Raw genomic sequence first — 22,502 nt, forward strand, 5'->3', positions numbered from 1 at the left:
AGTAGTAGGACGCTTGCCGATTTAAGCGCAAAAGATTTTTGAGGTGTTATAGATATGGCTGGCTCACTGTTCTTGATCGCTTGAATTTGTGCATGTGGAAAGAGAGCAAAATTCAGTTGTTAACAGGTTGTCATGGGAAGCTTTTCTTTTTGTCAAAGTTGTCATGGGAAGCTATTCAGGAACGTGGTATCAGGGCCGTGGAGCCCCTTAGACAAAAAAAGGTGGCTGCCTAATGCCAAAAAAATATTAAGCCCAACATATTTAGTGTTGTTTCAGTCTACATGCAAGCGTAGACTTGTTGGAACTACTTTGGACTTGTATATTTGTAGAATCTGCTTGTAACACTTGGGTTTTGTCTCTCCTTTAATACAACTTTCTTGACAAAGAAAAAAAAATTCCGAATTGAAAACTAATATATATCAAAACGGGTTTTGTCTCTCCTTTAATACAACTTTCTTGACAAAGAAAAAAAAATTCCGAATTGAAAACTAATATATATCAAAACAATCATAATATAATATAACACTATTAAGAGAAGTCTTAACAAAAGAAGTTAACATACCGATAAAAGTTCATAGTTATATTATGCAACTCGTGCTACGCCACTTACCGAATTACTCAAGCAAGGGTTTTTTATTGGGATGGCGTAGCATAGTAGGTCTTCTAGTCTCTGAGGACTCTGGTCACTCAATCTCCGATTATGGTGCTTTCGGATTTCCAACTGTCTTTCGTGGTGGAAACTGACGCCTTTGGTGCTGTTATGAAAAAGTAAATTAACTTTCTCTAGCAACAATGTTCACCCTACAATATAGATATACATCGGTGATATGTGAATTATCAAAAGTGTTGAGACAATCACTTTTATGATAGTTTAAAACCGCCATAAAATGAAAAAAAAATGGAAAAAAGTAATCAAACATGTTTTGTGGTAGGTGTTTTTTTACTTCAAAGTGGTTCAGTAGTCATTTTGATAGATACAATAAGAAGGACCGGTGGTGGAACTATGAAGGGTCATAGCCCCTAAAAATTCTAGAAAAATTTCTAAAATATATTACATATATTTTTTCATATAAATTTTGATATTTATAAATATTGTCGCAAATCTAAATAGTATATAAAAGAGAACCTAAAAGATGGCAAGTTTTGACACTTGGCATCCATTGAGAGATGTTTCAACTATTTTTCTAAGATTAAAAAAAATCAAAATGAAATTAGTATTACTACTTTAGGAAACTTGAGAATGGCTCAATTGCTATTTGATGTATTATTAAAGGATAAGCATGTAATAAGCCATGTAAGTTATTTTATTTTTGACTTTTTTTAATCTGAAATATATAAGCATTAATTAAAATGCACAAGTTTTCATCCCACTACCTACCTCTAAACCAATCAGTTTTTAGCATATTAATAAATTTAAAAAAATCTGATCATGTATCATTATGATTCGATGGTGCTCTTTAATGGATATGAGATATTATGGGTTGAAACTACGTGATTTCCTATGGTGCCTTTGAATCTTCTATTTTTTTAATTCTTTACAAAATGTTTTTTAATATATTGTCTCTTTATTGTCCAATTAAGAAGAGGAAAAATTAAGGAAAATCAACAATTAATGGCAACCGTATACATTGAACATTTGAATCATTAATTCTTATTAGTCCCAACACTTATTTTCTTGAACGTTTACATTAAAATTCATAGTGATGTCGTTGAAATTTTTCTTTTTTCTTTCTACAATTTCACTATCACTTAACCCAATTAACTTTGAATTCTCAAGTTATCACTTTGGGACTTTTGGTTGTGTTTACGAAAAAAAATTCATCAATTCCCATTAAAAAAAACTGCCTCATTCACTGATCAGTTAGATAATTCAAATTCAAAAAATCTGTTTTGATTCCCTTGAATGTCATTATTTGTGTTGATTACCTCTACAATTTACAACAACCTCAGTTTAAATATTTAGATTCTATCACATTTTATTTTGATTGGTTTATTTTGCCAACCCATTTTTACATATTTCATGAGGCTACACCTATAAATAAGACATGAGCTTTTGGTTCAAAACATCAATCCTTCTATCTTCTACCGTCTGCGTTTTCTTGACGGTGGCATTCGTAGCACTTGCTTGATTCATTCTTACTTATCTTTGTTTTTCAATTAATCATCTTTGTTTGTATTTATTTTGCTGAGAATCATGCTAGAGTTTTGCTCAGTTTTGATCAGCTATCTTTTTGTTTAAGGAAGTCGGTGTGACGTTTTTTCAGAATTGAAAGAATATGGTCTTTTGTGACCTGATTTTTTTGGAAGCAAATATTAAGCCAGATCCGTACCTTGATGTCTTCATGAAGGTGAGAAAGAAGCTATTATTTATCAATCTTTATTGCAATTACACCAGTTGTTTTCACAGCTATGGATATAGAGACTCAACATTTGAATGATTTTTTATACACTAGGCAGCTACAATCCGTTTGAAGATCCATTTAATTTTTGTTCATTTGTGCTAGAGGTTGCTTTCCCCTCTTTTTACCCAACTCAATTTGTTTTTACCATTGATATATGAATTGTCTAGGTTGTACTTTCCTTTCAGTTTCATTCATTTCTTTGGGTTGTTTTGTGAGAACCCATAGAGTTTTTTCTTTTGGTGTTTTCTGTAGTTTATCCAAGTTCATATTCTGGTGGTTTATTTGATGTTTCTTTTATGTGCAGGTTCTACTTTGTGATTCCTTCTTTTAATGGATGATAGAAAAGTCTTCCCTTCACCCCAACCATCATAGGCCCTATTGAAACACCTCAAAGTGCAGGAGATGATAAGAAATCACTTCCAGAAGTTTTCTTTGATAACTATATATGCAGATTTCAACAAACAATAATTGTTAATGTGTGATGTGTCCAACAATATAATTATAGATGAGTATGAATGTCCACAAGAAACATTTGTACAGTAAAACATTCGGCATGACACACTTGTGAATTAAGTTTTCCATTGTTTGCTATGCAAGAGCATGACTCCAATTGTATTGAGTAATTAAGATCAACAATTCAACATGCAACTTAATCTCCCTTATTTATTAAGATTAAGAAACATTTTCGTAAGGAAGATTAAGAAACATGATTTTGCCTCTGATTAAATTTCTTACAGTCAAATTTCTTTGATTGATTTATAGATCAAATTGAGTGACAACTGATAAATCAAGTTCCTTATATGCATCTAATCCACTTAGATTTGTCATAATACTCACCTATGTAGATTTAACAAGAAGACCCTTTGCTTTTGCAACTTATATTTTTTTTTTGAAACACAACTTATATTATATTAAACTTTGGAATGAACCATAAAAAAAAAACTTTCGAGCATTGAATATAGTCGACTACTCCCACTAATCTAGGGAAATTTACTACTCCTAATTTAGCACATGATAAATTTTTATGCACCGACGGTGTAAAAAATTTTACACCATCATTCAATCACAAACCTTCTATTTTCTATTTTAGATATTATTAAATTTAAAATTAATTGTGAGCTAACAAAATGGAGGGATGTGATTGAATGATGATGTAAAACTTATTTACATCATCGCTGCATAGAAATTAATCTCTTTTTTAACGAAATGGAAAAGTCGCATACCGATCGCTTTAAGTTGTATTGCACACTACATTTGAAATCAAAGACTATCCTCTTTTTTTAACGGAAATGCTCACCTCAGTTTATAATAAATTCAAAAGCTCAACTATATATATGTTCACATTTGTTTGTGAAAATAGAGATCCCACAAGAAAGAAAAATTACAGTAAAATATATCTCAGTTAAAAATTACAAAATATAAATTTTGATATAATTTTATATAACACAAATTTTGATACTAAAAATTTGTCCCACATGAATTGGAATAAATTAACAAATATAGTTTGTATTTATTTATGCTCAAGTTACATAGGAAAAATCTCCTACTGGAGGAACGTTTTTACATGAAAATAGTTTGAACTTAAAACTAATAGAAAATACGTTTTAATATAATTTTTGTACTTTTTAAGTCTTTTAAATAATATTTTGATAGATATATATATATAACAATTTTAATTTTATTGTGAAAATAAAGATTCTACGGGGGGAAAATATTTATATTAAAGTATTTTCAAGTTGAAAATAATAAACAATAAATTTCAATATAATTTTTAATTTTTTTCATAAGTTTAAAGGTAAATAATATATATATATATATGTATGTATATATATATATAAATATGAATCCTGTGAATTGAAATAAATGAACATAGCTTATATTTATTTATGTTTAAGGTATATATTAAAAATCTCATACGGGGAGGGATATTTTGCATGAATATGCTATCAAGTTGAAAATAATTGAAAATGTTTTGTTAGAATTTTATTATTTTTAAATAATTTGAAAGTAGATATACAAAAGCGTTATAATTTGATTGTGAATATAGGGTTCCCAAGGGGAATTCGAGAAAAATAAACATATTTAGTCTGTATTTATTAATTATATAGTAAAAAACTCCTACATGAGGAACATTTTGCATAAAAATACTTTCAAGTTGAAACTAATAGAAAATGTTTTAATATAATTTTAGTAATTTTCTCAGACTTTTAATTAATTTAAAGAGTAGATATACATAACCATTTAAAATTGATTGTAAAAATAAGGATTCCACGGGAAAGAACATTTAGAATAAAAAAATTCCTATTTGAAAATAACAAACAATAACTTTTGATATTATTTTAGTTTTTTTGTTCATAAGTTATAGAGTTAAATATATATAAAAAATATGAAATTTTGACGGGAATTAGAATAAATAAACATATATAGCTTTTATTGATTTATGTTTAAGTTATATATTAAAAAGCTCAACGGGTAGGAATATTTCACTAGAAAATACTTTCAAGTTGAAATTAGTAGAAAGTATGTTTTAATTTAATTTTAGTATTTTTCCCAAACTTTGTAAATAATTTAAGAGTAGATATACAAAAGCATTATAATTTAATTGCGAATATAGGGCTCCCACGGGGAATTAGAGAAGAACAAACATATTTAGTCTATATTTATCAATTATATATTAAAATGCCCCTACATGAGGAACAGTTTGCATGAAAATACTTTCAAGTTGAAACTAATAGAAAATGTTTTAATATAATTTTAGTAATTTATCAATTTAAAGAAGGATGTCCTTCCAATAGTCCTGTTAAGGAGAACAATAGCTTTCAAAGAAGCTCCGAGCGCCCGCTCTCTTATTCAAACAAAACCTATGCCCAACCTTAACTAGTTGTCTGGAACGAAGCGAAAGGGTTGAGCAGGCGGGTGACCAAGATCTTACCCTAGGGAATGGTCTCTTGAGCCTTAGTAGTTAGCCTACTTCGGATTTTTTAAATAATTTGAAGAGTAGATATTACATAAGCATTATATAGCTTTTATTTATTTATGTTTAAGTTGCGTATTAAAAAACTCAACGGGTAGGAACATTTTACAAGAAAATACTTTCAACTTAAAATTAGTAGAAAATACGCAACTTAGAGGGAGGGGGAGGGGGAGGGGGAGGGAGAGGGAGAGGGAGAGGGAGAGGGAGAGGGAGAGGGAGAGAGAGAGAGAGAGGGAGAGAGAGAGAGAGAGAGAGAGAGAGAGAGAGAACAATTTGTCACACGGGGATTGAAAATATATAGTCAAAATTTGTTGATGTTTAGGTTACATAAAAAAAAAAAAACTAATACGACGGGAAACATTTAGCATGAAGATACCTTCAAGTTGAAACTAATAGAAAATGTTTTAATATAATTTTTAAACTTTTTCTAGACTTTTTAAATATTTTAATGGAGTAGATATACAGAAGCATTACAACTTTTTTCTGCGAGATCATAAAACTTATAAAATATATGAGTCAATTATGGACTCCAATATTCACGTTATTCATGTTGGAGTCATGAACGAATTAATTTCGTGAAAAAATTCTCCAACCAAAAGTCAATTATGGAAAATTATTTATTGTGTTTTTTTATTTATCTTGGTGGTGAACAATTAGATAGATTGGATTTTAAATCCAAAAATTTTGTGTGCTTCACTGCAATGTGGTGTTTTTCCACTAGAGATATCTATTGCACTTTCTTATTAAATGTTCTTGCTTTATGATAAATATATTATAGTATTTTATATAAGAGAATTATTATTGCACCCTTTAAATTTTGAATACTCATCCATATTTAGTTAGAGTTTAGATTATCACAATAATATAATGTAAAACAATGTAATTTAATACGTAATACATATTTTCTATCAAGTTTTATAAGTTATAAATTTTGTAGACTTAATTGGAGATAGGAAAAACCAAAATAAAAGAAAAATACAAAAATCATACAATTTATTATATTAATATATCATAAATAAGTTAATCAAATAAATAATTATATTCATATTTATTTTTCATTTATACAAAATAAATAATTCTATATATATATTAAAAAAAATTATTATATATTCAGAAATATGCCCCCGTGCATCGGCACGGGTATACATACTAGTATTACATGAAAGGCCGCATAATTCAACTGGCGGCTACTGTGTTACATTGTACCATGAGGGTGAGGGTTCAAATCCAAAAAAAATAATCATTTTTAAAGTGAAAGACTTGTGAGAATAGTTATACAAATGTTATATAAAGGTAAAAATTACTTAAAAATCCCAAAAACTTTAAAACATGAAAAAAATAAGCTTTTTAATATTATTAATACAACTTAATTATAATAGCTTTTCAATATTCATGTAAATAAATTACTCTAATCTTTTATTTTTTATGTGTATTGAAATCTTATTTTATTTTGGTCTTCTCAATTTTTCTTTTCTAGTTCTACCACCGAGAAGGACATGCCTAAAACGATAGTAATCATAGTAAACTTAGAAATATCGAATGGTATGGTATGATCCTAATGTCAATGACTATGAAAGCTCCAATGTCAATGACAAGAACTCAAAGTTCCTCCATGCCAACAACCTTTCAAAATTGCCAAGATTTGATGCATACATCAACCAAACAACATTCTCCAAAAGATTACCAATTTATAAGCGGCTCGACCTGTTTTACGATACATTGATTCATGACCCCCCTAATATTTGGCTTGCTAATTTGGCCACCAATCTCACTGAATATAGTATAAGCATTGATTCTATGGTTAAACTTTCGAAATCAGGACATACTTGTACATATATGTTATGAAAATGCACTACATGAATTAATCTTAACTTAGCTTGAATAAGAAAACACATAATTCTTGAACAACACGTTTTTAATTTTCAAACAAAAATACGCAATCTTCCCCAATTCTTTTTATAAGGTATGTATTATCATAGTTGACAATCAAAGATCACACTAAATAAATAAGTCTTCTTATCGAATTATTCCTCATACGTACCACTTAAAAATTGAATTATTAACTAAATATTTAAGAAGTTCAACGATCTATCAATTATATATACCGGATGTTATTGTTAGTAATTTCACCAAAAGTTAGTAAATTATTTAATCCAAATCACATGCAAATTTGCTCACAGATTAGCTGGCAGAAAAAAAAATGAAAACAATGGGTTGAGGTAGCTGATTGGTGTGTGTGTGGATTGAATTATCCAGCTATTGCAATGAAAACAATGGATTGAATTTTATAAACGCGTGAAGCATCAAAATGGTGGATTTGCTTTACTTGGAATTTTGACACTTTTTATGTTTACCTATAAATATCTCTAACCCTCCAGTGTCGGTGTTCTTGTGCGTCACCGCTGAAATCTCGCTTCTCCCTCCTTCATATCATATTTTCCACACAAGTCCAACCCACACACACTTTCTGGTAGCTTCTCTTTCTCTTCCATTTCTGGATTTCACGTTTCTTTCTAATTAGGTTTTCTTCCTCTTGAATTTGATTCATTCATCGTTGATTTTCAATTTTATAGATTAATCGTTGATTGATTTGTTTTTGTTGTGTGACAGGGAAGCGCATTGAGCAAGCAATTTGCAGAGAAACAATGAGTTTGAGTAATGGAAATGGAAACGTTCCCTCGCCATTACCGAATGGTGATGGGAACACGAAACAACCGTTCAAGATCTTCGTAGGGTATGATCCGCGTGAGGACATTGCGTTTCAGGTATGCCGACACTCGATCTTGAAGCGGTCTACAGTTCCTGTTGAGATCATACCGATTAAGCAATCAGATCTGAGAAAAACTGGTTTGTATTGGCGTGAGAAAAACCAGTTCGAGAGCACTGAGTTCTCCTTCACCAGATTCCTCACACCTGAATTGGCCAATCATCAAGGTTGGGCCATGTTTGTGGATTGTGATTTCCTCTACTTGGCTGATATCAAGGAATTGATAGATCTCATTGAGGATAAGTATGCAATCATGTGTGTGCAGCATGATTATGCTCCTAAGGAGACAACAAAGATGGATGGTGCTGTGCAAACTGTGTATCCTAGGAAGAATTGGTCTTCTATGGTGTTGTATAACTGTGGCCATCCTAAGAATAGTGTTTTGACTCCTGATACTGTGAATTCTCAGACTGGTGCTTACCTTCATAGGTTTCAGTGGCTTGAGGATGGTGAAATTGGGTCAATCCCTTTTGTTTGGAACTTTCTTGAGGGGCATAACAAGGTTGTTGAGAATGATCCAACTACTTTGCCTAAGGCTATCCATTACACTCGTGGAGGGCCGTGGTTCGAGGCTTGGAAGCATTGTGAATTTGCTGATCTCTGGCTCAATGAGATGGATGAGTACCTGAAGCAAGCCACGAAAGAATCTACAGTTTAGATTGAATCAGGATACATTCGGGGATCGGGATCGAGATCTTCTGTACTCAAATGGTGTCATCGTGTCACGTCGGTCACTGATGAAATCTTGTCATGTCAATTGAAAACGACACGGGTGAGTGAGGTAGCTACAAACTTACATTGTGGTTTTTAATTGCCATGTCAAAATCTTATTGGCGGGACTTGAATTCGAGACACCCGGATAGAAGATTTGAATCCTGAATTCAGATATTGTAGGCTTGTAATGTTGTCTGTTAAGAGTCAATTATGGCCACGTACTATTCTTTTATTTCATATTCGTTATGCAAAATCTGCATCTGATGAAGATGCATGTTATGATGATAATGATAATAGGATAGTCCATATCCTTATGTAGTTAGTATTCTTACTGTATTACATTACATTTGCATTGGCATTTCAGAGTAAAAATGCCCTTCATTTTTTATTTATATAGTGACCTCTGTAGGTTCTTTCAAGAGGTAGCATTTGTGTATTGAATATTTTAATGGAAGCTTCACTTTTACTATTACAATCTGTTGTTGCCTTTTAATTTATGGTTGATCATAAGATGAGCTCCAATGTAGGCTCCAGCTTCTGCCTCTGATGTCTAAGGTTGTATTGAGAATGTAGAAAATAAAGGCCTTCTATGGCATGTTTGGTTCTACGGTCTGAAGCCCCATAATCATTTATGGGAGATTGTTGTAGCCTCTGGAGTTACCGACTTGCCGTGATTTGGATTGTGTGTCACCGCTAATCCAAACATACTAATAGGGAGATTGTGAAAGCACATGTATTGCAGAACTTGCTTGACAGTCATATTGGTTTTGTACTGACTGGAAGCACATGTATTGCAGAACTTGCTTGAGAATTTGTCGTGCTTGTTTTTATTCCAGATTACTAACTAGAAATAGTACAAGTTTTGACGATCTGTGGTGACTGGTGAGACACTCTGAAACATTAGTGGCATTATTTGGTGACTTCTCTGATTCATTGATGTCATGCTTGAAAAACATCGGAAAAATTCTAAACATGTTTGGATTTGGATTAACTTCTTTTTTTCAAAATCAATTTTGAACTATTCACAGTAGCTTTTCCTAAAATTGATTTTGCTTTTAAAATCAATTCTAGAATGATTTTCAAATATGCACGGGCCTATTGTTGGAATCACTTAAGAAATCAGCTACAGCCAGTAACAGTTATAGTTTCACCTGATGTGTATCACAAGGAAACGCGCAGAACCAAACTGGGATTAACAGGAGCTTCTTGCATGTTTGGAAAACTCATCCAGGATCCACGTTTAGCCCCGATCCACGTTTGCATAAGAAAGAAATAGTTGCTTTTGGATTTCTTGATCCATGTTTGGCTTATCCAGATTTGAAACCAAACACACACGTAGTAAAATATAACCCGTAAGTAAAATTTTCTCACATCTTACATCTTGTTCATATAACCCGTAAGAAAAATTTTCGCAATAAACTTTCTAATTGTTCTCATTCTTTCTGTTTCTTGGAAATTCTACTAGAAGTGTTTCAAAATTTAGGCCACGTGGGATTAATTTTTTTAATGTAAGATTCTATCTAATTAAAATTATTAAAATGTTAACGTGAGGCTCTATTAGCCACTTCATGACAGAGTCAACGAGAGTGACCAAAGTCATCAAAAGACTGAAATTAAAATAGGGGCGTCGGAGAAACTTATTAAATCAAAGCAAACTTACTTGCAATCATATTTAAGCCTTAACTTTACTACAGAATTTTTATAAAAAATATTTATTACATATTATATTTTTAATAGTAATAACTTGATTTTAATTTAAGATAATATTTGATTGATATATTATTTGCTAGTTAGAATTAATATTACTAAAAATTAATTTAGTTGAAAACATGAAATGAATTTGATTATTTTCTGGTGGATAAAAGATTGGGTAGGCTTGGCTCCGGTTACCACCACGAGTGATGACATGTCTCCCGAGATTATATGTTGCTAACACAAATTCTTACATATTGTCCACCAACATAGTCCCTACTCTATACATCAAGGGGAGATCGAACACACAATTTTCTAAAAAGAAGTGGTTTGTCCTTACTTCTTACTAATTGAGCTAACATGTACGTATTTGTTTGCATGATGTTGCTATTAGAAATGATGACTCATGCTATACAAATGCTATTTTTTATATATTATAATTGATTAATTGATGATTAATCCATTATTATGAATGATTGAAGAATTATATATATTTAGTGAAGTAAATTTAAGTGTTAAGACTAAAATGTCATGATTAGTTCGTCATATCTCTATTTTGGATTTTTGGTGTTAGAACTATGGCAAATATGATTCCATGTATTTTGAAGAAATTACATATTGCCATATATGTAAAATTTAACGATGTGTTAACCATGTTTTCAACACAAATCCAAACACTCTAAATATTTTATTTCTATCTCAAGTTTGAGTCCCTGCAGGAAAAAAACTCCAACTAAAATAGTTATCCCAATTCCCAACCAACGTGTGAATCTTCCCGGCTATATACGATAGGTTCAGTGAATAAAGAAGCAAGATATACTACTGCTACACTCTGCTAGTTAATTAATTCATGTCTCATAACGTGTAATGAATTATCACTGTACGATATTCAAGAGTTACCAATTATACGTGGGTAGTCGATCATTGGCAAAGAATGTCTCCACGTGGCAGATCATGAACCTCATGTAGCTGAATAACAGGTAAGCACCTTCATGTATCTGTTATGGCATGACGGCTGGCAGACATAACATGTCTTGCTACTGCTTGGTGCTTGCTATACTCCACTTTCTCTCTCTCACCACAATCTAAAAACGTTCTTTCTGCTCCACTTCCTCATATAGATAGTACTTGCCTCATCGTTTAGTGTGGATCAAACAAAACAGGTATGCATCATTTCTCACTCTCTTTTGTATTGCTACTGACCCTTTTGGAATGAATGACCTTTTCTATGTATGCCCAATGGAAGAAAGATTTTGACTTCATGTTATAGTCAATTTATCCTTAGAAGATAGATACCTTGTACAAGGTTTATCTGTAACACATGCTTGAGTTGGGTGTGGATGTGAGGGCTATAATAAGAAAACAGGCAGGGTAGAAACACTTTATGGTTGTTATTGGGGTCATGGGGTGTGGTTGATCCTAGGAAGAATCTATTGGCTTGTGTTATCTTTGAAGTTTGTAGGATGGCATACAAGTTTTACTCATATTATCGTTATCCAAGATATGCCAACGATGAATTCAGTCATGTTCATGTTTGGATACAGACTAAAGAGAATTACTTACTGAAGCTTATCTACTTGAAAAAGGTTCCTATTAGTGCTCTTTGGTGGGCTTCCGAACGGACTCGAAACCTTTAATACCAAGAATATGTTCCATAGTTTGTTATTTTTCTTTCTCTTGTGTTTTTGCTGTTATGGCAGTAGTCAAATGTGTACAGACAGGAACTGCTGCACCTTCCAACTTAACCTTTTGTACTGGTGGTCATTGTATTAGACTATCCTTGGTGAAATTATGTAGAATTGGATCCTCACTACTCCCATTCTTCTAATTGAATTAATTTCAATTTCAGCACTAGGTGATGGTGATCCTATTCTTTGTCCATGCCTAATATTGCTAGTAACTTGGTAATTTCAGCAGAAGGAAACATGTTAGAGATGCAAACCATTCATATGCCAGTGCCTAATAACTTGGTCTTTTGGTATGAATTGTCCTTGACACTGTTTTCAACTTCATCACATCCTGCATTTTTTATAATGCTTAAATTAACGCTAGTTGTTTTTCCCCATATAGGAGGAATAGGTAGAACAAATGTGTGTGTTCATGGTGTCTTCTAATAAGATGTATATCAGAAAACCAATTAATAAGTAACCCATAATTCGGTCAAATAATTTGATGCTGGGCTTAGTGTTATGGAATTAGTTTACTTAACTTTACATTTTTATATATGCCCTGCATTCCTAATTTTCATTTTAAGTGCTACATAGGAGGTTAATTCTGATTGTAATAACATTTCAGGAGTTTGTGAAGATTTTATCCCTCTGAAGATGAGTGAAGAAAACGAGTTTAAATCAAATACTGATAATGAACATTTTCAAAATAATGCTAACCACTGCATTTGGAAAATTTTGAAAAATGACCCGCGTGCAGGTGCAAATGCAGCTTCCAGGGTTGATCTGACATTTGCTGCCACTGATCCCCTATCTGAGATAGTTTGGTCTCCTAGTAAAGGTTTGAGAATTCAATGTGCTGATTCAAGCTTTGCTGATCAGAGTAGTTATCTTTTTCGGGATGTTGGACCAAGCTGTATGGTTCTTTCTCCACCACAAAGTGTAACTGGCGGCAGGCTTACCGCTGATGAACCTGTGGGTGATGTTCTTGTAAAACCTATAGCTGTCATATGTACCAACAGTGATATTGCTGCAACATATGCTTCTACTATGAATCCAACTACTGATTCAGGTGTCAACCCTGAGTGTAAAGTATATGAAGAAAATGATATAGGTAATGACAGAATCTTCTTGCTCATCCCCTATAGATGCATGGAAAGGGGGTTTACTGTAAACTTTTAGGCTTTAATAAACCTTATTGAAGGACAAAGAAATGCACCAGTTATCTTAATTAGTTGAATGGCTTATTGGGAATTATGATCTTGCTTAGTTTCTTACCAGTCACTTTTTCCTGGAATCATTTTTCTCAATCATACAGAACTCTTATCTGGCAGGAGCTGGATCTAGTGGTAATAAGGAGGAAATGAACACTTCAGAAAGAGCACCTAATTTGTCTAATGATCAAAATGAGAATCTAGCAAATGATTGGGAGAAGAGTACTGGTGGTGATCAAGCCAAGATTGGAACTGATCAAATATCTGGGACAACGGGAAACAAATTTTCTGCTATTTCAGGTATGTGTTGTCATCAAGGTAGTTAAGAGGCAAAATCCTCCCTTGTGGTACTGAGTTTTAATGCCTTAGGCAAGAGCTTCCAAAAAGCGAATGCATTAGTAAAGGTGTTAACGCTAAAAAATTAAAATAGTAAAATAATTGACTATTATGCATTGACTTTGCTTATAAGTTAACTATTCAAGCATAAAGTTTGTAGTAAAAATAGAAAAGGTTATGATGTTCAATTTACAAAGTCCTAAGCTGTTGGTAAGAGTTGACAACTAGTTATTCTTTTGACATGTAGATTACTTTTACACCCTTTAGTATCACAGGTGTCATGTTAGATTGCTGGTCTTAGACTTATTCAGTAGTTATTTAGCAAGGTGAGCTCCTGTAATATCACAGTTGGCTTAGTCTAACTTCTTGTCTCAGCACCTTTGGTGCATCCTTTGGCGCCTTTTAGTCCTGCAATGATATGAATTCAAGCATTTTAGGATGAGGAATGCTAGCAACACACTCTTTTGAACATGCTCTCCAACAAACTCCATGTGATTGGTTTATTTGTTCAAAAGTCTAACACATTTTCCGAACTTTTTAAAAAATGTGTTGACTTTTTTAAAAATAAGTCAATCACGTAGTGTGTTGAAAAGGCTGTGTTGCTAGGGCTCTTATCTCAGGATACCTTTTAGGCTCTTACTCATTGTTGGAAGTTGGAACACATTATAATTTGTTTGATATTTGTTACTTCTTTTTTATCTGTATAAAAGGAAAGAATAGCTGATAGTTTACAGGTTGTTAATCTAAATACATAGATTCCATAATTTAAAACATATCCTTTATGTTTAGAGCATAATTTATTGCACATTTTTTGTTTAAGAAAATTCTTCTTTTTGTGCATGCCTGAAATGTGTTATGCATCCTGATTTTCCTGCAGGTCATGTTGACCAAAGGCCATTTGATGCTTTATTACTTCAATCAGATGAAGCTAAACCTACCATGGAGCGAAATCCTTCACCAGGGAGACCCTCCATTGGAGGTGTAGATATTGGTACTGGAAAAAAGGCAGTTGTAGAAGATGATTTACATGCTACTGTTGAGCCTATAATTCCAGGAGCTAATGTAACATCCTCCGGCAAGAGTCCTTTAGAAAAATCGGAATCTAGTGCTGAGAATGATATACAACCTGTCAACTGCAATGCTGCATGTCCTGCGACAAGCGGAGTTATTGCTAATGAGATTAAAAACAAATCTCATGACAAAAAAATGATTCTATTATGTGATAAAATTCTTCCAGTTATGCATTCTCCATGTAATAGCAGAATTAATATGTCAAGAAACAAAGGCAAGGAAAAGTCCTTATCAGACGGTGATGCAAATGTAAGATTATCAAAGGAGGAGAATGACAGTCAATCAAGTGTTGAAAGCTGTAACAGTACTGAGTTTTTTCCCAAGGGTAAGAAGAGACCTAACTTTCAACAGCAGTTGATTCTTGGGAGTAAAAGAGTGAAGAAAAAGCACGTTGAAGAAACTTCTGGTTCCAAATCCTATGTTAAAAAGGATATTTCATTCATTAACTGGATATCAAACATGGTAAAAGGACTCTCACATTCAATTCAAAATGGTTCAAACACTTTGGCTGTTACTCTCGCAAATCGAGATTATCATGATCTACGGCGGCCTGATGAGAAACTTGTCACATGCAAAATGAGTCAAGATCCTGGGCCAAAAAATACAGGATTCAAGTCCATTTTTCAGTCCATGTATTGTTCAAGTTTGAAGAATGTAGGAACAAGAACTTTTCGTCAAGAAGGAGAGGGTAGTGAGGATTTAGAGCCAAGTAACATGGTACAGGGAATTGATGCTACTCCAATAACCTGTTGTGCAGAGAAAAACAGCTCTTCTGAAGCATGTACTCGGAGATATGATGCTGGTCCGTCCTCGCAGCCTATGATTATTCATGCAAATATTTTTAACAGTCAGGAAAGCAGCAAAAACAACCCAGTTGAGGATGAAAATTGTTCCATCTTAGGCCTTATAAAGGAGAAGGAAACAATGGCATCAAATTCATCTTCATCCAGACAAAATACAAATAATACTGAGAATATTGATTCCACTGCACCATCTGAGAGAAAGGAAGCAGACAATATCTGTCTTGGAAGAGATGCTCCAGGAAATATGTGGATAACTCGATTTTCTCCAAAATCGACTGCACCCTTGGTTATTTCTGATCACCTAGATGAGAGATATGAATCTCAAGTCCACATCAATGATTGCCATAAACACATTTCGTATATGAAGAAAAACTGTAGAATTGAAGAAACTAGAGAACAACCCGCTAATGCCACAGAGGCTTTCACTGGTCTTCATGAAGATAAGGACAATAATGTCCATAATAATTTCAACAGCCTTTCATCTTCCCCAGGATTCAGAAACTCTGTACTGATGACTTCAATGTTTGCAAGGAGATTTGGTGCCATCAAACATACCACACCGACAAACAAAGCAGATTGTACCTCTCAGGTAGTTCTGTTTTGTTTGTTTTGTGGGACAAGAGGTCACCAACTCTGTGATTGCTCAGAAATTGCGGAAGGCGAGCTAGAAGATCTCCAAAAGAATATGAATTCATATGGAGAATTGGAAGGAAGTCCCTGTATATGCATTAAATGTTTTCAGACTAACCACTGGGCAATTTCATGTCCTACTTCAATCTCAAAAAGGAAACATGAATGGGAAGTTAAACCCTTGGTCAATGATTGCATTCTTAGCGGAGAACATTTAATCCCAAGCATTGAAGGGAGTTCAAGGTTTCTGAGTGGTAAGGCTGGCCTAATTTTATCCGGTGGTACTATCAACGATGGAAGTGATCACCAAGCAAATCAGAATATTAATTTGAAGCGGAAATTAAATGAAAAGACAACCTTCAAGATAGGTTGCAGTGCATCATTCAAGAAACAATGCAGTTCAAGTTCAGAGGAAAACAAATTCAAAGGAAATCCAATAACATCTCCATCCAGATTGACTGGAAGGCAGATTTCACACATACCAAAAGGAATCTTTGATGCAGTGAAAAAGCTTCGATTGTCCCGCACTGACATCTTGAGGTAATAATGCAAGACGACTAACTAATACTATGTCATTCATGTAAAAAAGCTAGTTGTTGTGTGGTTTATGGCCCGTTTATAAACTGTAAGTAACCTATGATAATTGCTAAATTACATAAGGTTGAAAATAATTCTTCTCAACCCAAGAATTTATGCTTAAATCATAGTGAATTGGTATATGGTAGAGGTCAGATTTTGAAACCATAGTTTTCAGTTGTTCACAATTTTATTTTCCCGGGTTTGGTAGCTTTTCATGAAAGGAACCACTAGGCCTGCAAGGCTTGCACAATCTGGTTAAACAAACATTCAAAAAAACAATATTCATTAGAGGGGAAATCTTTCTAAACTAGATTTGTAAGTATATTGATCTAGAGTGCTGCTTTATGGCTTGAATTTGTTTTATCATTAGGCCGCCCTTGACTCCTCCTTTCTCATATATATGATCATATGGACCCCTTCAGGGGCGGAGCCAGTATTTTAGTTAGGGGGAGCAAGATTAAAGAGCTGACAAAATATTTTGGATTAAATATACTTTTCATCCATGTAAAATTGAGACATTAGGGTTTTAGTCACAATTAAAATTTCATCTGTTAAGACAATTGAATAAACACAGAAAAGTAGGTTAGTTTTTTATAGACACAGTAAAGTATTTATTTACAAATACTGCTTATGCCTCTTTATTTGATAGGGCAAGAGCCTCTATTTTGCTAATTTTCCTGGCTGGTAAAGTATTAACTGAAAACAAAAGGAACAATGAACATAACTTGTGTCTAAAAATAGGCAGAGACCTTATCTAAAAATACTGTACTTTTCTCACTTATAAAACACTTGGATCTGTGACTTTTACTGAACAGAATGTCCTTTACATTAGATGGATAAATGCTGATCGGTCAAAACTTGATGGTTTTTTCTTGCGCCTGCGGCTTGGGAAGTGGGAAGAAGGGCTAGGTGGAACTGGATACCATGTGGCATATATAAATGGTATAACTAAAATCACAACTTATTCTTTGAATGTGAAATATGCATGAATTAAGTTACTTTACCTCATTATGGATATCCCTGGAGTTTTTCATTGGTTTGATGAGACTATTGGCGGCTAGTGTTTTATTTTTATTATTTTGTTGGCTTTTTCTTATTTTCTTGTTCTCCTGTATGAACAGAGACCGAAACACATAGTTCAGAGCAGAATATAAGAAAATCTCTCTCAGTGAAAATGGGGGGGATCAAGTGTATGGTCCAAACTCAGTATATATCCAATCATGATTTTCTTGAGGTAATAATCAATTCTCATTTCTTAGTTGAGCTTGAGCAATTCTTGTTATAGCATAGTCTGTGCAAGCATAACCAATCAAAAGCTCATTATGCATTAAGATAAAAGACATAGAAACTTCTGCTGAAATTATTTGAATATTATTGTGTTTTGATTGGTTGTGCCTATAAAGTATAATATAAGCATGCATTGTGCTCATGTGAGAATTGCTCTTATTACTTTTCCCTTGTTTCTTATTGTGTACCTATTGTTATTTAAGCTTTTAGTTTTCATGTCCATTTTGACTTGATTAATGATTTGATTGGAAGCCGAAAGAAAATGTGAAGATAGAAAATGGATGGAAAGAAAAATGTGGAAAAGAGAAAATGTAAATGAAATTAAATAAGATTTTTTTTTGTTACAAGGACCCCGGTTACACCCCGGAAAATAAGATGATCTTATATGTCTAGATGGAGGAAAAAATTAAAGAAAAAAAAGGGGAAACTTCATTTATCTTCCTTGGATGGATGAAATAGTGAGAGGATAGAAATATTATATTGAATGAACTTTATATTCTTTTGAGATAATAGTGAGTAGGTGGATAGATTTATATCTCAATATAATTATCCTTCTATCTCTGTTTCTTCTTATGAGTGTGGAGAAAAAATTAATGTAAATCCCTTTTTTTTTATCTTCCCTGTATTTTATTTCTATTTATAACTAAACAAAAGAAATTGGTATTGGTGCATGTTTGGATTGAAATTAAGATGGGTTTTAATGGAGTTTTGCAGCTTTCCTCGGTGAAAAAGCCAATGGATCAAAGTTACTGGATTAGGATGAAAATTGCTTTTTCTTAACTTCCATTACACGGAATGTGTTTCCAAACACAATAATTTTCTCATTTGTCTCGTTTTATGCAGGAAGAAATCATGGAATGGTGGTCTACCAGCTCAGAAGCTGGTGTTCAGATTCCATCAGAAGAAGAGCTGATAAAGAAACTTAAGATGAAAAGAATGTTAGGTCTGTAGAAATTTATTAAGTGTATATATAAGTAATTACCACATAAGCATTTTGTTCTCTCTCTTTTATATTAGGATGGTAGGATATATTCAGTTTGGGGAAGTTTTCTTAATTTTTTCACTAATAATTATAAACATATTTTTATTTTTAAAGATTTATGTAAAAAACAACAGTGATTCGATTTAAAGGAATTATATATTTATTCATCCAATCACATAAATAATTCATTTGACAGTTTTTTGGTTGTAAGTTTATTAGTTTAATTTTGTTATTGTTAGTTTCAGCTTAATTGATTATACGCATTTTCTGCATTTGACACCATAAATAAGAGAATAATTATATCTTCACACCTCATTTTTGAGGTGTAGAAAGGTGGAGGAAGAGAGATAGAGAGAAATGAGAGAGAAAGTGAAGATGTGATATGTGATTTGATTGATAGAGAAAAAAGAAATAAATAGAAATAAAAGTGAAAAAGGAGGGGAGAGGTGTGTATATATCATAACTGTCAATAAGACGGTAACAAATGTTTGATCCTATAGTATGTTTTTTCGTACATCAAAATTAGAGGAAGGTGTTTTCAAATGTTTTAGTACATATTTATTTCCAATAATATTTTACAATTTTATTTAATAAAAATGCGAGTGAACATCTTTCCTAAACATAAATCATGTCCGAGATTTTATTTACATAACTTATATCAAATACAGAAATTTGTATTCTCATATTAAATTAAAAAAAAAAAAACTTTTAAGATATCTTAAAATAACGCAATCCTAGAATGCCTAAAGGATTCCCAAAAAAAAAGAACAGCCTAATAGAAAATTGTTTCTTTATGCTCATTCCATCTACGTATCATTAGAGAAAGATAGAAATAAAAGAGCGAGAAATGAGAGATATGATTAGAAAGAAAAAAAATAGATATATAAAGAAAAAAGAGATGTATGAATATATGAAAAATATATCTGAAATCCAGTGATATGGTGCACGGGCTTAGAACTTAAAAGTCATCCGAGTATTTCCCACCAAACATTGGTATGCTGGTTAGACTGAGCTGCCAAGCCAGACACATTGACCAAACTGCCATGATCCCTGGTTTGGTGACGAAGCATTCATTCAGCCAGCCATAGACCATATCACTATATATTATTGAACATTGAAAATGTTAGTCAGCACGTGAGTTTCAGCTACCACCCTCCAATTCCCTTTCTCCATCCACCTTCCCACACAACACAAACACATGCATATAAATTGCTACTTCCCCTCATTACTTTCCACAACCACAACTCTCTTACAGTACCAACAACAACCACTGCAACTAGAAAACTTCAGAAGAAAAGATGGTGAGTGTAGCTGAGATTCGTAAGGCCCAGAGGGCTGAAGGCCCAGCAACCATCCTGGCTATTGGCACTGCAAATCCACCAAACTGTGTTGACCAAAGCACTTATCCTGATTTCTACTTCAAAATCACCAACAGTGAACACATGACAGAGCTTAAGGAGAAGTTTCAGCGCATGTGTAAGCAATTTTTTTGTCTTTTTTAATCATCATTTATCAATTCCTAGACGTATCAGATTTGTAAAAGTTACTCACTCTTCAATCGGTCCATTAGAGTATAGACTTCAAAGAAATATATATACTACTTCTTAACAATACAATTTGCAAGACTAGTCATTATCAAATTGATTTTCGTGTTGTCTTGAGTTTATTGTACTAATGTTGTTTCTTTATAATTGATTTCAGGTGACAAGTCTATGATCAAGAAGAGATATATGTACTTGAATGAAGAAATTTTGAAAGAGAACCCCAACCTTTGTGCTTATATGGCACCATCTTTGGATGCTAGGCAGGACATGGTGGTGGTAGAGGTACCAAGGTTAGGGAAAGAAGCTGCAACAAAGGCTATAAAAGAATGGGGCCAGCCAAAATCTAAGATTACTCACTTAATCTTTTGCACCACAAGTGGTGTAGACATGCCTGGTGCTGATTATCAACTCACCAAACTCTTGGGTCTTCGCCCATCTGTGAAAAGGTACATGATGTACCAACAAGGGTGCTTTGCAGGTGGCACGGTGCTTCGTTTGGCTAAAGACTTGGCTGAGAACAACAAAGGTGCACGTGTGCTAGTTGTTTGTTCTGAGATTACTGCGGTTACATTTCGTGGCCCTAATGACACTCACCTAGACAGCCTTGTGGGGCAAGCTTTGTTCGGAGACGGAGCAGCTGCGGTCATTGTTGGTTCTGATCCAGTGCCTGAAATTGAGAAACCTTTGTTTGAACTAGTTTGGACTGCACAAACTATTGCTCCAGATAGTGACGGAGCCATCGATGGTCACCTTCGTGAAGTTGGATTGACGTTCCATCTCCTTAAAGATGTCCCTGGGATTGTTTCAAAAAACATTGATAAAGCACTAGTTGAGGCCTTCCAACCATTGAACATATCTGATTACAACTCAATTTTTTGGATTGCACACCCAGGTGGCCCGGCAATTCTTGACCAAGTTGAGCAGAAGTTGGGTTTGAAACCTGAAAAGATGAAGGCCACTAGAGAAGTCCTAAGTGAATACGGTAACATGTCAAGTGCATGTGTCCTATTCATCTTAGATGAAATGAGAAGGAAATCAGCTCAAGATGGACTCAAAACCACTGGTGAAGGACTTGAATGGGGTGTGTTATTCGGTTTTGGACCTGGACTTACCATTGAAACCGTTGTTTTGCGTAGTGTGGCTATATAATATGCCTGATTGTTTTATTTATTATGTAACTTCAACAAACTCACTAGATTCTGTATTGAATCTTTGAGAAAGAAAATAAACTCATATGGAGTTTGGTTATGTATGTTCAAATTAAATTAATGAATGGTTAGTAGCTTTATTCTATTTTTTTAATGCATCCTTTACAATGTAGTGTTTCATTTTGAATAGCTTCATCAGTTACACTGAAGTGTTTGATTACATAACTCAACAATTTTTAATCTGATAGCCGAAAATCAGTGGTCTTGGTTTGGTTGTAGACAGAATAAGCCACTGAGAATTGATCATTCCCATAGAAAATAGCTCCTTGCTATCATCGTAGCTGAGGTAGCAGCAGGGAAATTACAAGTATTTCTATAAGACATGGATATGGTGTTCATTTGGTATTTCCATCTACACTTGATTGGCACCACTCTGCTTCAGTTTCGTATGCTGCTTTTATCATTGTATTCATTTTGAATTCTAAGCTGATAAAATATCGATTCATTTTGGATGCTTTTACCTATTTAAGTTAATTTCCTTCTTGGTTGTGGCAGAGGCTGCTGGTGCTTGGATCTTGTCCTAAAGAAGAGGAAGGTAAAAACTATGCTTTATTATCTTATTTTGTGAGTGTTTGCTTAATTGGAAGAATCTCACTTTGTCTGTGGAAGTATTATTCAGGTTGAATTGTTTT

At 33.4% G+C, this 22,502-nt stretch overlaps 3 protein-coding genes across 11 annotated transcripts; all 3 read left to right on the forward strand.

The window, feature by feature from the left end:
- Positions 1–7,687: 7,687 nt before the first annotated feature.
- On the forward strand, positions 7,688–9,332 carry LOC130741355 (protein CDI). 2 transcript variants are annotated; one of them, XM_057594229.1, is made up of 2 exons: positions 7,688–7,846; positions 7,987–9,332. In XM_057594229.1, exon 2 carries the CDS (start codon positions 8,022–8,024, stop codon positions 8,799–8,801), a length of 780 nt encoding a protein of 259 aa, XP_057450212.1. In that variant the 5' UTR covers positions 7,688–7,846; positions 7,987–8,021; the 3' UTR covers positions 8,802–9,332. The 2 variants fall into 2 exon arrangements, with proteins under 2 accessions (XP_057450212.1, XP_057450213.1); XM_057594230.1 differs by having other exon boundaries at positions 7,709–7,897.
- A 2,208-nt stretch (positions 9,333–11,540) lies between these two features.
- Positions 11,541–19,285, forward strand: LOC130741356 (uncharacterized). 8 transcript variants are annotated; one of them, XM_057594231.1, is made up of 8 exons: positions 11,545–11,712; positions 12,399–12,527; positions 12,845–13,330; positions 13,551–13,730; positions 14,644–16,810; positions 17,682–17,791; positions 17,971–18,083; positions 18,980–19,285. In XM_057594231.1, the coding sequence occupies exons 3-8, from the start codon at positions 12,874–12,876 to the stop codon at positions 19,085–19,087; spliced, it is 3,135 nt and encodes a 1,044-aa protein (XP_057450214.1). In that variant the 5' UTR covers positions 11,545–11,712; positions 12,399–12,527; positions 12,845–12,873; the 3' UTR covers positions 19,088–19,285. The 8 variants fall into 8 exon arrangements, 6 of the variants coding, with proteins under 6 accessions (XP_057450218.1, XP_057450214.1, XP_057450216.1 ...); XM_057594233.1 differs by having other exon boundaries at positions 12,977–13,330; XR_009020359.1 differs by lacking the exon at positions 17,682–17,791 and having other exon boundaries at positions 11,541–11,712; positions 18,980–19,118.
- Positions 19,286–20,334: 1,049 nt separating this feature from the next.
- LOC130741357 (chalcone synthase-like) lies at positions 20,335–21,955 on the forward strand. Its single transcript, XM_057594237.1, has 2 exons — positions 20,335–20,594; positions 20,820–21,955. The coding sequence occupies exons 1-2, from the start codon at positions 20,417–20,419 to the stop codon at positions 21,809–21,811; spliced, it is 1,170 nt and encodes a 389-aa protein (XP_057450220.1). The 5' UTR covers positions 20,335–20,416; the 3' UTR covers positions 21,812–21,955.
- The last annotated feature ends 547 nt before the right edge of the window (positions 21,956–22,502 follow it).

The sequence above is a fragment of the Lotus japonicus genome, chromosome 2 (assembly GCF_012489685.1).
Source record: "Lotus japonicus ecotype B-129 chromosome 2, LjGifu_v1.2".
Classification (NCBI taxonomy): domain Eukaryota; kingdom Viridiplantae; phylum Streptophyta; class Magnoliopsida; order Fabales; family Fabaceae; genus Lotus; species Lotus japonicus.

Excerpts from the sequence above, each read along its gene's own strand:
- LOC130741355 (XM_057594229.1), top strand. The coding sequence starts at position 8,022 with ATGAGTTTGAGTAATGGAAATGGAAACGTTCCCTCGCCATTACCGAAT.
- LOC130741356 (XM_057594231.1), top strand. The coding sequence starts at position 12,874 with ATGAGTGAAGAAAACGAGTTTAAATCAAATACTGATAATGAACATTTT. Across the intron at positions 16,811-17,681 it reads TCCCGCACTGACATCTTGAG|ATGGATAAATGCTGATCGGT; the intron begins GTAATAATGCAA and ends CCTTTACATTAG. Across the intron at positions 18,084-18,979 it reads CCAATCATGATTTTCTTGAG|GAAGAAATCATGGAATGGTG; the intron begins GTAATAATCAAT and ends CGTTTTATGCAG.
- LOC130741357 (XM_057594237.1), top strand. The coding sequence starts at position 20,417 with ATGGTGAGTGTAGCTGAGATTCGTAAGGCCCAGAGGGCTGAAGGCCCA. Across the intron at positions 20,595-20,819 it reads GGAGAAGTTTCAGCGCATGT|GTGACAAGTCTATGATCAAG; the intron begins GTAAGCAATTTT and ends AATTGATTTCAG.